Source organism: Neoarius graeffei, chromosome 7 (genome assembly GCF_027579695.1).
Source record: "Neoarius graeffei isolate fNeoGra1 chromosome 7, fNeoGra1.pri, whole genome shotgun sequence".
Taxonomy (NCBI): Eukaryota; Metazoa; Chordata; class Actinopteri; order Siluriformes; family Ariidae; genus Neoarius; species Neoarius graeffei.
In genome coordinates, this window is record NC_083575.1 from 40,561,302 (window position 1) to 40,577,984 (window position 16,683).

The 16,683-nt window shown below is 42.5% G+C and overlaps 1 protein-coding gene across 2 annotated transcripts in view; it reads left to right on the plus strand.

The window, feature by feature from the left end:
• Positions 1-16,683, plus strand: part of sdccag8 (SHH signaling and ciliogenesis regulator sdccag8) — a 212,745-nt gene that overhangs the window by 63,488 nt on the left and 132,574 nt on the right. For both annotated transcript variants that reach the window (XM_060925633.1, XM_060925632.1), the window contains exons 10-13: positions 464-616; positions 6,720-6,854; positions 7,347-7,463; positions 7,705-7,847. In XM_060925633.1, coding sequence (XP_060781616.1) covers positions 464-616; positions 6,720-6,854; positions 7,347-7,463; positions 7,705-7,847 — 548 coding nt within the window. The remainder of the gene's footprint in view (positions 1-463; positions 617-6,719; positions 6,855-7,346; positions 7,464-7,704; positions 7,848-16,683) is intronic.

The following is a 16,683-nucleotide window of genomic DNA, read 5'->3' on the forward strand; positions in this document are numbered from 1 at the left end:
TCGGCAGCGCATTCATACGGAGCTCAGATATCAATGCGCTGTCGAAGCGCGCAGAAGGTGTTAGTACGCCTGTCATTATAGTGCGGACTTTCCATAGCATAGAAAATCGCTACGTTTCAATTTGTGTAACTGAACTTGTTTCATATCACTGGTCATATAAACCTATGTAAACAGGAAAAACGCGGAAGAGTTTGGTCGCATCTAACTACAGCCCCAAAAAATACCATTGGCCATGCTGAGCCTAGCTACATTGCTAACAGGAGTGACAGCGCGTCTGACTGACTGGGAGGTCGCGCAAAGCTCGGATAGGTACGGAGCAGCTCGTCTCAATTCAGATAAGAGCATATTTCATTATGGAAGTATGGTGGACTGTTCCTTTAATGTTTGCTGTTCTAACTGTGAAATGCTAAGAATAAACTGAAATACTTCTTCCTCTTCCTGCATGTTCTGGATGTTTTCCCAGGCACTGGTACAGTCTGAGCATGTCCTCGCTGAGCTGGCTAGGCAGAGGGAGAGACTGGAGAAGGAGCTTGCTTTAGAGCAGGAGAAGATTGCACAGGCGAGGGATGCAGCCCGCTCTGAGAGTAAGAGAGAGAAAGAGGAGCTCACCCACATGGTCAGTACTTTCAGCAGTGTGGATTATTCTTGCAAATGCAGACCTACTAACCTTCATACATTTTTTACACTTTTTACACTTTTTACACAGGACCTTCAAATTTTAACATTGGCATACCACTCCAAAATACTCCAAGAGTCTTCTTTTGTTCCTCCAAATAAAAACGGTAGACATATGAATCCGGAAAGCTTGATAGTTGCACAGGTGTTTTGAACTCCCCAATATTAACTGACCTTCTGGAAGCCCCACTTCCTTCCCCCTATATTACATTAGTAATGCCTCGTCTCAGCTCAGACGAAGAGCTGATGAAAAGATGCAGCACCCTAGATTTCTGTCAAACGGAGAATGTTTTGGAAAATAAATTTTGAAGTTTATTTTCATTAATGTGAAATACAGTCCATACATGTTTGCTTTATGTTTGAGATAAAGGTGTATATACAGTACTTAATAGGGCTGTGCGATGTCCCCTTAATTGGCATCGACGATGTTTACAGTGCAAACATCGTGATGGACGATGATATCGTGTGCGGGGGGGATTTTAATACCACGTTATTAAATATATTATTATTATTATTATTATTAAAAGTATTAGATACTCATCCGAGGCTTTGGCACGTAAAGGAAAAAAAAGCGCTAGGTGATGTGGAATATTTGGCCTTGATAACGGATATGTGGTCCAGCTGCAACATGATGCCCTATATGTCAGCTACCGTACATTATGTGGACCGAGAGTGGGCAATGCAGTCCAAATGCCTGCAGACGAGTTTCATGCCAGAGACACATTCAGCGGACAATTTAGAAGACGCATTGCGCGAGACACTTGCCGAATGGAAAATAGAGGAGAAAAAGATCGCCTGCATAACAACGGGGCGAATATTGTCACAGCCATCAGGCAATTAAAATGGCCGTGGTTAAGTTGTTTTGGGCACAATTTGAACCTGGCCATAACCAACTCGCTTGCGCAACAGAGGGCCAGTACAGACCGAGCGTTTGGAGTTTGCCGAGCAGTCAACACTGCGTTTGCGCACAGCTGGCTTCGGAAAAATGAGCTGCGCAAAGCGCAGGTGGAAATGAACCTCCCCGAGCACTCACTGATCACGGCAAGATATTAATCTGCTCTAACAATGAAAGACTAGTATTCAAACTATGAGAAGAAACTACACTTAAGCTATTACTCATTGTTTATTTACACCATATCAATTGAAGATGCGTTTCGGCCTTTAGTGCGCACTTGAACGCGCTAATTTTTCCAAATTTATTAGTGTTTGAATTATTGCGCCAGCTTTTAAAATCATGATTTAATATAATTATTATTTTTTTACTGTCTACATTTATCAGAATCACCTTCATTCTTCCATTTGGTTTGACATTATGGCTTAGAGTGGACCATTTTGTGTCTGAAAGTAGGCCTATTTACCAGATTAAAGTTATTTGACTTCTGCCGAAGTCTGCGCTTCACTGCCGTTTGATAAGGTGCAATATTTCCCGACTGAAGTCGTTAATAGTGGCTATTTGTTTGAACAACATGACAAATTTTACATTAAAAGTATAGTGTAGGCTAAAAAATGAAGTCGAAATTTATTATTAGTAGCATACTGTATTTGTGTAATTCCATGTTATATTCACTAGCACGTCCCTGCACCATAGCCTACGTGAACAAGCGGTAATAGGATATTACTTTATAATGATTTTTATAATTATATATATATATATATATATATATATATATATATATATATATATATATGTGTGTGTGTGTTATATAATATATTTATATATTAAACAAAACTAACTAAACTAACAAAAAACTAACTTTTTAGGTTAAATAGGCCCAGATGATACCGTATATGCATGTTTATGACAGGAGGGGGCGTGGTATCACGATGGTGGCTCTCCATCGTGATGGATGACCACCATCGTCGATGGACGATGGCATCATCTATCGGCACAGCCCTAGTACTTAACACTATATAACAATATTTAATAATAATAATAATAATAATAATAATACAGTACTTAAAAGTATACTTATACAGGAGATACAGTATATGAGTACTTAACATAAGTTAACTAAAGTTAACTACATTTATTTGTCCATTTTCCAAAAATGGTCAAAAACTTCTTTTTTGGCAGGAAAATAAAAGGAAACAAAAGTTGACCAAAAAAGTCTACATTTTAAAAGGTGAAATCTAAAACTTCACAGAAATTATTATTCAAATATTACAATAATAATAATAATAATAATAATAATATTTCAGCTGCTCCCGTTAGATCCACAGAGGATCTGTTCCACATATTTGATTTGGCATAGGTTTTACACCAGATGCCCTTCCTGACGCAAGCCTCCCCAGTCTATCCGGGCTTGGGACTGGCACTAAGTATGCACTGGTTTGTGCAGCCCCAGTGGCAGGTCTTTGAACTGTGGGGAATTTAGAGCCACCAATTAGCCTAACCTGTATGTCTTTAAACTGTGGGGGGAACCGGAGCACCAGGAGGAAACCCGCACAGGGAGAACATGCAAACTCCACACAGAAAGGCCCCCGTTGGCTGTGAGGTTCGAACTCGAAACCTTCTTGCTGTGAGGTGACAGTGATAATCACTGCCTATTATTATTATTATTATTATTATTATTTGGGGTTAGCAGGTCTGGAAATATTTTTCACACATATAAATATTGTGAAATATTTCTTTAAATAGTTAGAACCATAGAAGCAATTTATGTTAACATTATGATCCATAAAAATAGGTGAATGGAAACCCTGCTTTAAAAAAAGGTAATATTTTCTGCCCTCTAGTGGCTAACAAATTGTAGTACATTATAGCACTCGAGATCAGATTAAATGATTGATTTTTATTTAGTAAATTCAATGTAAATACATACAAACAATTGTAAATACATAAAAAAATATGGATGACACAAGAAAGTGAAAGCACTGTTCGGTGTGAAGACCCTATTGTTTTTTGAAGGATTATTCTTCCGCTTATTATTATTATTATTATTCTGCCGCGTTTGGCCTTATTTGAGGCATTTCCCATGCACGAAAACTCATGAAATTCGATACACACATCCGTCGTCATCGCTACTCAGCCACAGACTTTTGGCCCCCAGCCGTGGCCCAGGGACTTCATAGCGCCCCTTTTTCCATTTCCCATTGAAATGAATGGGTAGAACTTTGGAATGATGTCATAAGGCCATTTGGAGTGAAATTACGCATGGTCATTTTTAACGTACTCCTCCTGGACGGTTCATCTTGTAATTTGATTCTGATACTCTTTAGCCAGGGCGGCACGGTGGTGTAGTGGTTAGCGCTGTCGCCTCACAGCAAGAAGGTCCTGGGTTCGAGCCCCGTGGCCGGCGAGGGCCTTTCTGTGTGGAGTTTGCATGTTCTCCCCGTGTCCGCGTGGGTTTCCTCCGGGTGCTCCGGTTTCCCCCACAGTCCAAAGACATGCAGGTTAGGTTAACTGGTGACTCTAAATTGAGCGTAGGTGTGAATGTGAGTGTGAATGGTTGTCTGTGTCTATGTGTCAGCCCTGTGATGACCTGGCGTCCAGGGTGTATCCCGCCTTTCGCCCGTAGTCAGCTGGGATAGGCTCCAGCTTGCCTGCGACCCTGTAGAAGGATAAAGCGGCTAGAGATAATGAGATGAGATGAGATACTCTTTAGCCATTATGGGCCTGTCTGGTATAGCGCCACCAACTGGCCAAGGAAAGAATAGGGTTTTGAATAATGTGTGTTTTGACACGTGATGAATTTTAACATGCTCCTCCGAGACGGTTCATGAGATTCATGTGAGATTTGTTATACGTGATGCCAAGATGTCGCTGATATTAAATTGCGAAGGGATTTTTGATCTCTTGTAATATGTTGAAATGGCCTTATGATTTTAATATCTTGCCACATAAACAGGAAACGTGTCAGAAAGCCACAGTGCATTGACTGTATGGTCGGACACTTCTTACTTCAATAGATATTATGATTATTATGATAACCTGACGCCCAATGGGCCTGCCTGTTATAGCGCCACCACCTGGCCAAGCAGGAAATATGCCAGAAATTGGCAATGCCTTAACTGATTGATCTGACACTTTACAAAATATTGTATGTTATGATTGTGATGATATTCACATGTGTAATTCAGATGTCTAGCACAGTGCCACCATCTGGCCAAGCAGGAAATGGGGAAAAAATGTTCAATTCACTGATGGATTGATCTGAACCTTTACAAAATATTGGATATCATGAGTCTGATGATATATACAATTCTGTGCACACTCGTACACACAGTCATATGCATATTTATGCATACACACACACACTCTCTCACAAGTATGCACTCACATGCACACGCAACATCTATGAGCACACTCTCTTTCACACACACTCTCCCTCTGACAAACACACACGCACACAATAATAGCCGAGCTCCAGCGGAGCACCATACCTAAGAAAAAATGGTAAACCCATCGAGTTGATTTTTTTGTGGTTTGTCCTTGTCCGTGTACCACCAGTCATACACACCACCTAGTAGCCAGTGTTAGTAATTACTAGTCATACACACCGCCTAGTGGCCAGTGTTAGTGATTACCAGTCATACACACCGCCTAGTGGCCAGTGTTAGTAATTACCAGTCATACACACCGCCTAGTGGCCAGTGTTAGTAATTACCAGTCATACACACCGCCTAGGGCGGCATGGTGGTGTAGCGGTTAGCGCTGTCGCCTCACAGCAAGAAGGTCCGGGTTCGAGCCCCGTGGCCGGCGAGGGCCTTTCTGTGCGGAGTTTGCATGTTCTCCCCGTGTCCGCATGGGTTTCCTCCGGGTGCTCCGGTTTCCCCCACAGTCCAAAGACATGCAGGTTAGGTTAACTGGTGACTCTAAATTGAGCGTAGGTGTGAATGTGAGTGTGAATGGTTGTCTGTGTCTATGTGTCAGCCCTGTGATGACCTGGCGACTTGTCCAGGGTGTACCCCGCCTTTCGCCCGTAGTCAGCTGGGATAGGCTCCAGCTTGCCTGCGACCCTGTAGAAGGATAAAGCGGCTAGAGATAATGAGATGAGATGAGATGAGACACACCGCCTAGTGGCCAGTGTTAGTAATTACCAGTCATACACACCGCCTAGTGGCCAGTGCTAGCCAGTAAAGAAATAAAACAAAAGAGACTGGCTATGATATAAGAAAATTCTACAACCCAGGAACAGATGGGAGCTCGGCTTTTAGGCAGTGCCTAAATCTATATATTAGTGACCTGCCATCATTGTGCATTTTATTGCAGACATGAAAACTCTGCATGTACACACACACACACACACACACACACACACACACACTCTGCAGACACAGGAAAGCTAAGATGACTTAAGATTACAGCGTGAGATAGAGATAAGGAGGAGACACATGTATAGTTTTGTACATATATAAATGTACATTTTCACACCACAGAAACACACACACACCACACACACACACACACACACACACAGTCTTTGTCTGTCTATCTCTCATCCGTCAAGCAGTCATAGCATTTGCAACATGCACATCACCTTTGAACATTTGATGAATATATGACGTGACGGTTTTGTTGGGTGGTGGAATGTCCTGGGTTGCAGAACCACACATGCGAGGGTTTGCACTTTATCTCAAAAGCTGTTGAGATAAAAAGGTTCGGACTAAATTTTTGGAAGACTGAGACTGTTTATGATTAGATAAACCATTCCAAAGGCAAGCACCAGTATATGTGAAAGAGGACTGTCCAAAAGATCTAACAGAAGGGATGTTTTGGACAGTCCTCTTTCTCATATACTGGTTCAAAAAAAATTCAGTTTAAAAAACAAAAGGAGGTTTATTTCCAGTTAGCTATGCTTTATCTACAAATATATGTATATAATATGGATGTCTGTGTGTGTGTTATAAATGATGACATGTATAACACACACACATATACACACACACACACACACATATATATATATATATATATATATATATTTTACTAAAATATTTGGAGTCAAAAATGAAATTGGTATTTCAATTTTCTAGTTTTTTTTCCCTATAGATTTTACTCAGCAGTACTGCACAAAGCACCGTGTGTGTTCTTTGTGTTCCAGGTGACCTCTCTGACATGCAGAGTGGCCGAGCTGGAGGGACTTTTGGATCGAGGAGACAGACAGAGGAACTCCCTCAACACTCAGCTAGAGGAGGCTTTTAAGAAGCTCACCGCTCAGGAGACTGACAACAGCAGGGTACGGAAAGCACACACACAGGGAATTCAATAATGCTCAGGGTTTTCTTTTTTTTTTTTTAAACCGCTTCACCACAAATGTTCTGGTCTAAGTACCATGCTTTATTTCTCGTATGAAAGTAAACTGAACACTGGAACAGTTTTAAATAACTGATGTTGTTGTTGTTGTTGTTGTTATTATTATAATTATTATTATTATTATTATAGTGTTCTATGGATTGCTGTTGGAAATGAATTGTAATGGACATAAATGAGCACCAGATGGCAGTAGAGCTATGTAAATGGCAGAATTTAATTTCTGCACCTATTGAGTAGGGTTGTGTAGGGCTGTGAAAGTGTCCTCTTACTCATTTGATATTTGGACTTGATGTGTAGAATTTAACCCTGGAGAACTGACTTTGAACTAACTTTGATGGAATAGGAATGTTGCAGTGATGACAAGTGATCGTGGATGTAACAGTGCTGCCGTAAAGCTAATGGCACTTTGTTATAGGTGTGTGGGGAGCTGCGCTACCAGTTGAGCCAGGCCCAGCTTAAGAAAGAAGAGGCTGAAAGGGAATTACGAGACTCCCGCTCTAAACTGGGACAGCAGCTCGAGTTAGCACAACAGGTAAGAGACTGCTTCAGTTCAGAATTGATATTAAATATGAATGGTTCACTCTGAATCAGGTGGTTTGCGTAGTTATGTCGGCACATTTATAATTGAGAATACAAGCTTACTACAGTAAACAGTACTTTTTGGAAAAAAAATGAAAAAAAAGGCAATATGGAGGTTTTAACCCCATCAACCTCCACCATCCCACCTCCCTCTCCCTCTCTCTCTCTCTCTCTCTCTCTCTCTCGGGTTTCAGGAAGTGCAGAAGCTGGGTGCAGAGCTGAGTGGCAGCCAGCAGCGTTTGGAGGAGGCCCAGAGGGCAGAGGGCCGAGCTCGGACGGAGGCAGCCGGCCTGGCAGAGGGGCTGAACCGCGCCCAGCGCCAACTGCACCTCACCAGGTAACCCCCTTAATCCTATTACATGCCACAACACTGCGCCTGTCCGCACGCTGTGCTCAATGCAGTGCCAGCGGCCCGGCTGGAAGGCACCCGCACTTTATTAAAACGCCACAGTACACCGTGTGCCAGGGGAACAGGGCCGGAGCGAGCGGGCACACGCAGGCCCTCTCTATAACGTCATCCCACAGTGCTGCACTCTGTTTGTGGGTTTTAAAGCTAATTAGCAACGATCAGCATACTTTGAGTGTTGTTGCTGAATCGGGCTTAGAGCTGATCCTCAAAATTCTGCGAGGAGCCGTCATGATTTGAGCACAGCTTTCCAGCAACGGCTGTGTGTTGTTTATCTGAGAAATACAATTGACTATTTACTCTGAAACAATCCTATATTGTTCCAGTTTGACAAAAAAGCCAGTATTATTTGTGGAAAAGTAGTCTTAATTTTACACCACCACGTTCACACCAAAAATTCGCAGCGATTAGTGTAAGCAAAGCATCAATTTACACGTTCACTAATTTACATTAACATTCAGAGTGTGCCAAGCTCATGAGGGCATGTTCTATCACCAGACCACCAGTTTTTTCTAACATGTGGCAGGGTGGTAAGTGTTCCTGCAATCTTGCCAGTGTGTTGGGATATTTTTTACTGATGAACCTGTGTGTGTTACTTTGGCTCAGGGGTTAAATCTACTGCAGGTATGCGACATTTGTTAATTCTCCTTAACAATGGCACTTCCAGTAGCAGTCAAAAGTTTGGACACACCTACTCATGAGTAAGTTTTTCTGTATTTTGACTATTTTCTACACTGCTGAAGACATCAAAACTATGAAATAACATATGGAAGATATATGGAATTATGTGGTAAACAAAAAAGTGTTAAACAAAATATATTTCATTTTATAGATTCTTCAAAGTAGCCAGCGTTTACTTCGATGACGCTGTACACACTCTTGGCATTATTTTAACCAGCTTCATGAGGTCGTCACCTGGAATGCTTTTCAGTTAACAGGTGCCTCGTCAAAAGTTAATTAGTGCAATTTCTTGCTTTCTTAATGCGTTTGAGATCAAACAGTAAATAGTAAATAATAAGCATACAGTAAATAGTCCTATTCCATGTCAAGAACCGCTCAGCTAAGTAAAGAGAAACGACATCCATCATTACTTTGACATGAAGTGTTTTTTAATTAATAAAAATAAAGAAAAGGCATGGAATTTGAAGGTGTGTCCAAATTTTTGACTGTTACAGTGTGTGGCTCTGTGGTTGCAGTAAGGACAAAGGTCGGAGCAAGTATGAGCACACTTTGACCTGTGAAAGTCTACCCATGCGGTGCTGTTGCGCAGACGTAATGAGCGTTTGGGTAAAATTCTCTGTGGGTTTCATTCCCTCACCCACCACCCTGGTTCTGGTGTTGGCCAGCATTGCTGCAAGGCAGTGAGGCATCCTCAGTGGGTGTGGATAAAATTCTAGGGCCTGTTTCTCAAGAGGTAGCATGTGAGACAGCTGCACAGCTGCAGAGGAGGGACAGCATCTGTTCACCAGAGGAATGACCAAGTATTACGACACGGTCGTATATTGTTTATGAGGTACTATAGGGAAACAGGCTGTTCAGGAAATGTTATAATTTGGACCATTTGTTTACATTTGGTAAAGTCACCGTGTACTTGGGAGACTACATGATTCATCTTGTCTGAACACGTCAGACTGAACACGCATCATAAGAGTGTAGCGATCAATTCACATAAAAATGCATTTCGTAATGCATGTGTAATGGTTTTCTCTTTATTCTCTGTTTACGTCAAAAAGAATTTGGGTAGGTACGCACACACTGGTGTAGTGGTTAGCACGGTCGCCTCACAGCAAGAAGGTTCTGGGTTCGAGCCCAGTGGCTGGTGAGGGCCTTTCTGTGTGGAGTTTGCATGTTCTCCCCGTGTCTGCATGGGTTTCCTCTGGGTGCTCCGGTTTCCCCCACAGTCCAAAGCAGGGCTTTGAACCGGCTCAAGGAACGAAAACGAAAACCGGGAACTTTTTCTATTTCACATGGAACAGAAACGAAACCAGAAACTTTATTATTTTTTATGTTCCGGAACAGAAACGCTTATTAAAAATAATGGTAACCGGTTAATACCGGTTTTTATTTCGTTCCTCAAAGTTTCCGTAGCCTACAAATAAAAAAGTCATTCTTCTCCTGCGCAAGTTTCTATGACCCGCTGGGGTTCACTTCCTGTGTGACGTTTGCTGACTGAATGGAGAGAGCGGGAGGGTGGACTACTATCACGTCTCCACATCTTAAATAAGAGGTAAATATTGCAGTCTATCGTTATTCGAAAACGTCAATTTCAAACACGATATCAATATATTTGTCCACGTTAATGAGAGGCTCGCGAACATTAAATGACGTTAACCTCTGTTAGCCTATCAATGCATAGGGCCTGACTAGCCTTTGGTAACACACTAAACGAATTATCTTTCATTTTTGGCACTTTTTCTGTTTGTGTAGATGGGAAGACATACTGAGAATCCAAATCGCCAACATTTGAAATAATAATTGTTTTGAATTATTTCTTGTCTTATTTAATGAAGGTTGTAATAGAATTAGCCTACATTTGGCTTAAGCTGGATGAGACAGAGACATAATTTTATAGCCATTTGTTAAACAGCTGACAGGGAACGTAATTAACCGTTCCGGGAACGAAATTTTTTTGTTCTAACCGGTTCGGGAACGTCTATTTAATGGTGGAACCCAAAACCGGAAACGTTAAAATTCCGTTTCTGTTCGGAACGAACCAATAGGAAAAAAATTCTGGTTCAAAGCCCTGGTCCAAAGACATGCAGGTTAGGTTAATATGGGACGGCCTTGGGCTGAGGTGCCCTTGAGCGAGGCACCTAACTCCCAACTGCTCCCCAGCGCTGTTAGCACGGCTGCCCACTGCTCTGGGTGCAGAGAGGAAATTTCACAAGTGTGTGATGAATAAAGTCTTTCTTTCTTTCTTTCTTTCTTTCTTTCTTTCTTTCTTTCTTTCTTTCTTTCTTTCTTTCTTTCTTTCTTTCTTTCTAGTACACATGCATTTTCTGAGCTCTCCCAGATCGAGATCTCTGTAGTACAGAAAATTTCTAGTTGCCAAAAACTGCTTGCATCCATTTTACTCCAATTTTAATGTCTAGATCCACAGTACATCGTCCACTTATGATCCGGTACTGGATATCATTGATATCACAGAAGGCTGAAATATGCAAATGACTCCTTTAACACATTACTAAATCTTTTATTGTTCCAGATGAACATTTCGAACTGTGGAGGTTTTGATGAATCACACCATCACATAGAATTTGGTCAACACGCTTCAGGCCACATTAAAGGCACACCAGTCTTTTCTTAATAAATGGGCAATTCTTCAGCAGAGAGGCCAAAATTATGAAATGATTAAGATTGCTTTAACTTGTCAGCTCAGTGATATTGCTAAAGTATAGAATCCAAGGCAAAATGTACTGAAAACCATATTTTTAAAAATCATAGCAATGTCGCTTCAGAGAAATCTTGGTTTGAATTTTTAAAAAATTAAACGTTACTGAGTTTTCTTTCCTTGTAAAAGATTTTGCGTTCAGAGTTAAACAGCCAAATTTTCTGTGATTTTTTTTTTTTTTAGGGTCAAAAGATACCCCATACAGTGTGAAAATTGGATTAAATAAAATGATCTTGAGTAATGTAACTAAAAAGCTACCAGATTTTGCTGTGAATGTAATTCCGTTACCGAAGAACTGCCCACATCCAACCTTATTACCCCAATTTAATCCATCCTGCAAAACTGTATTTATAGTGAATTTATGACATGCAATTTGTATTTCCTTTTATTTTTCAGCATAAATATCACAATGCAGTGTTGTGTCATAAAATAAGGCGGTAATGTATACTAAAATGCAGCATGTATAATAATATTAATAATAACAACAATAATCTGTCATCTCCTTGAGAATGCAGACTTTTTCAGGCCCTCTTTGTGTACTTCTCCAAAGATTGCAGAAACTTTTTTTTCAAACTCGTTTGCAGCACTGATACGAACGAGTATCGTCATGAAAATGGACAAAGAAAACGCAATAAAATGAAAGACCAATGTGGCAGTTGCATTGATGCTGCTATGCTATATCCACACAGAGTCCAGTCATCAGGATCTTTTTCTGTTTTCAAATTTCCTTCCAATTCGCTCTGGATCATTATGGGTAGTGTGAGTTATGCTGAATTTTCTGGTTGGAAGACAGGAAATCAGTATTAAAAACCAAGACTCGACATAGCAGGCAAAGCATATCCCGAATGCAATATAATCCGAACAGTCTATTTTGTACAAAACGTGCAGCCTTCTTATTGTTAAATGGATTCATAAAAGTGGGAATTATATATGAAGTGTGATTAGTGTAAATGGTTTATACTTAGAAACAGTCTGTGAAACGTTAATATATTTATTCTTATAAATGACTTAAACGCTGATTGTTGGTTTAGGCAGCGCAGTGTTCAATTTGAATTATTTATCAGTGCTAAACTGCGGTTTGTTTGCCCAGTGGGTCGTCTGTGCAAGAACAGTACTGAAGCAGATGACTGTGTCCTTTAAATGCTCTTTACTTGCTCTCACACCGGCGACAAAATGGCCCGTTGAAGATCACAGAGGTTAAGCCGCTGACCAGCCTGGCTGTTGGCAGCACAGAGGTTTTTAGCTTTGTGTGTGTGTGTGTGTGTGTGTGTGGTGGATGTGCACTGCTGGAGAAGGTTCTCTGGACCTGCCACAGTGCACAGATGCATCAGACATCTGTCCATTCTTTTTGTCTTCCTTGGGGCTAAGACTTGTCTTTCGTGGGTCTTTCTTGCTTTATACCAACTCCACACAGACGGATCAGCTGTAGCCTCTGTGAGAGAGCGGGCACGTCGGGCACCCTGCAGGGTGGCCGTGTGAACGAGGCCTCTGAAGCTGGCCTTTGATTCTCCTCTTTTCTTGTTCTCATCTCAGCCTGAGTGATCACAGCTCCCTCCAAACGGACGCAAATGAAGCAGTTGTCTTTTGTTTGTTTATTCCTCTCTCTCTCTCTCTCTCTCTCTCTCTCTCTCTCTCTCTCTCTCCTTTCTTGCTGCTTTTTTTTTTGGGCTTTCTCCCGGGCTCCCCAGCCCCCCGGCGCATGTTGGGTAGACAGACAGGGCCGCCAGCTCCAGCATCGGATCATCAGCCAGCTGTGCGGTGTGCAGCCGAGGATCTGTCCTAATCCCCCCGCTCTGTTCTCCGCCTTCTGACGGCTTTGAGCCCAGACTTTATTCCATTTGTTTGTTTGTTTTTTGTTTGCTTATGCCTTTTTGTCCCCCACCCCCTTCTCCACCATCACCACACCCCCTTATTACTTGCAAACCCCCAACTCTCACAATGTTCAGCAGACCCTACGGTGTGCAAAGAGGAAAAAAAAACATGCAAGCCAAAGAGCTGCATGCTCTCACCTTCTGATTCACAACTTCATGCGCTCCTCTCTGGGTTTGCTGGAGTTCACTGTGGTTTGGACAGAGAGGTTAGTTGCCTTTAGGACAAATGTCCACATGAATTGTAGCATCTGTTGTAATGACCAAACAACCATGTCTTAAATTCAGAGTTAAGGAGAAGCTACATATCAAACTGGCCAATATTTATGATCAAACCTGTGCATAAGAAAATGCCAGAGTGAGCAAGACACTAATCAGCCTGGACTTCTTGAAGCGTCCTTTTCCTGTCTGTGATTCACGCTGACTGGAACGTTTGAAAGTGTCCACGTCATCCGAGGACATTTAAAACATCTTTATGAACTATGCCCAGTGGAGCTCAACTTTTTTCCCAAATCTCGAGCTCAGTGTGAACATGACCACACCAGAACATGTTTCGTCCTGCATTACAGATTTCCAATCAAGTCAAAGCTTTTGTTTTTGCTTTGAACTAGAACGCATGCTTTTTGTTTTGTGCTAAAGCTTTGTAAAGCATTTATTTTTAGTAAATCTCTCATTTCAAAGGTCTAATTGAAATTATGCTTGCAGCGTGAGATGACACATGGCCTTAGAAGTGAATGTGTTTGTGGTTCATCACACTTCAGAAATAGACATGATGCCTGAAAGTGTTTAAAGCATTTAGATTTAATTGGGAGTGTTTGGTGTGTAGTACGTGCAGAACTGTCGCGCAGAGGTCCGGAGAGGGGGCAGTACACCACTTCTTACGGCCTTTTGAGAAACTGTATTTCAGTAACTTCCATACTGATGATCATGAGGCCTCTTGCACTTTGCTGACAGTGTCATTAACTTGTCCTCTGAAAAAGTTCTTGTTCTGAAGCCCATAAAGCATTGAAGACCCACTGCAGCGTTGGCGTTAAGTGCTTTCTCATCCCACCCCAGAATTCCATTAAACTTTACACGCCTCTCTGCCTTCCTTCAACCTCACATGAATGTGTGTGTGTGTGTGTGTGTTTGTGTGTGTGGGAGGGCAGAGCACAATCCCCCGAATAGGCGAGAATGGGAAAATGAATAAAAGAGCGAGCAGATGCAGCTCCATGCCAGAGGGAGGCTGCCACTGTGCGTGAAGTCTGCCGCTCCACCAAACTGCTGCAAGACCAAGTCAGTGGGAGGTGCGTGTACCATCCGACGGGCAACAAAAGAACGAAGCCTGTGCCCTTCGTCAAAAGTAGTAGGGGAAAAAGGAAAAGAGGCTGCCGCCAACCGTGAGAAGCCATGTTCTCGCTTTGGGGCGAGGGCGGGCACTGGCAGGTAGGAGGGAGGTGTGCGAGGTGCTGGGCAGCAGCCATCTTGTTGGGGGGAGCAGATGGCAGCAGGGCTGCAAGAGGAGGGGCTGCTTAGCAGAACTAATCAGACAGTAACGGATGGGGCAGCTGGGACCGCTGCCGGCCAGGCGGGAGAGCTCCATGATGTTGACAGTGGTGTGCCCATTGGCCTGGCATGAGACCTTGCCACGTCTTCACGCCTCGCCTACAGGGCTGCAGGCCCCTTGCTCCTCCTCCTCATGTGGCATGGGGCAGGACCACAGCTTTTGTCTTCTGTCATTCTCGACCTCACAGAACATGACATCACATGGCCTTTTGTTTGACTGGCTTAAAGTTTGTCCCAAAGTCTGGCGAACATAAGAATGTAACCTTCTGTGTATTTGTGCCATGCTGCACGATCTAAAGAAATACTTGCAGTATATTCTTGTAGGTTATCAGTCATCCATGTTGTTATTCAGTCCTAACAGAAGGAAAGTCAAGGTCAGGGTGACTGGATTTGCGGCATAATCTTATTAGTTGTAGAACTACTTCCCTGGTTGTTCTACAGCCATTATTTATTCAAAGGCATGATGCTGCCAGAGCCAAATGTCCATTTAACTGGTATGACTAGAATGCTGATATAAACACACCAGGTAGAAAAAAAATCTAGATGGGTCCTAGCTGTCAGTGCTGGGCAATATGACTATGTTACCAATATCATAATATATGAACGTGATATACTTTTAAGTGTCATGGTTGTCATTAGGTGTTTTTGTTGTAGTAACTCCATAGTTAAACACAGATTGAACAGTAATCCTTTAAACTACCAGAATGCAGGCCCAGACTTTCCTATTAGTTTTACTGAATAAGCCATAGTGGGAGCCAAGGCAACGGTTCACACAATGGTAACGTCTAATGCCTCGGTCACAACCGGCCGTACGTGCTCCTACGGCCGGTCTACGTGCAAGAAACACACGGAGGGCGCACGTGTGACGTGCTGATTTTCGAGCCGTAGACTGGCTACAGACCGGCCGCAGAGGTTCTTTGTCATGTCAAACAAACTCTACGGGCGCTTACGTTTTTTTCAGGTTGCAAGACAAACTTGCGGCCAACGTGCGTCTTTCTCCATGAACAAAAAAAAACGCAGCGATTTGGGAAACGCCAAAAATCGCACGGCCAAAAAATCGTACTTCCGGTTGTGACCTAGGCTTAAGCTTGTTTACTGCAACATTATCCTTTATAGTTTACCAGAGTGTACGCTAAAGCACCTCACCAGGATGCAGAGGATGTCTGCACATTTCATTTCCCAACATGGCAGATATGAGCACATAATACCTGTCATGAAACAACTCTACTGGTTGCCTGTACATCAGCAGATCCAGTACAAAGTCCTAGTCATGACATTCAAGTCTCTGAATGGCCTCTCTCCACTGTACCTTGAAGAACTTATCACGAAGAGGCCTCTAAAGAGAACTAGAGCAGACAACAACAATAATTTGGTGGTTCATAGTATCAAGAGAAGTTCATTTGGTGGAAGAATGCTAGCCAAAGCAGGTCCCAAGTTATGGAATACCTTGCCTAGAGAACTTAAGTCATGTGTAAACATTAGAAATTTCAAGAAACAATTGAAAACTGTCCTACCGACACATCCAGGTTGGACAAACTGATCAGGCGGGCTGGCTCTGTGGTCGGCATGAAGCTGGACACTCTGGTGACAGTGGCAGAGAAGAGGTCTGTGGACAAACTATTGAACATCATGGACGATGCCAGTCACCCTCTGCACACCGTCATCAGCAACCAGAGGAGCCTGTTCAGTGACAGAACGCTCCTTCCCAAGTGCAGGACGAACAGACTCAAAAACTCCTTTGTCCCTCACGCCATCAGACTGTACAACTCCTCTCTGGGGGCAAGGAGGGGTAACAGGAGGACAGAGGACGGGAAGGAGCAGTAGCCTAGCCTGACAATAACCAATACCGGACAATGTGCAACATAAAGTGCAATATCTCTCTTGCTACCCCCCCTTCTCCCCCCTTCCTCTCTTCCCTATATCTTACTCTTTTTATATTTGTATATGTAAATACTTAATTTAT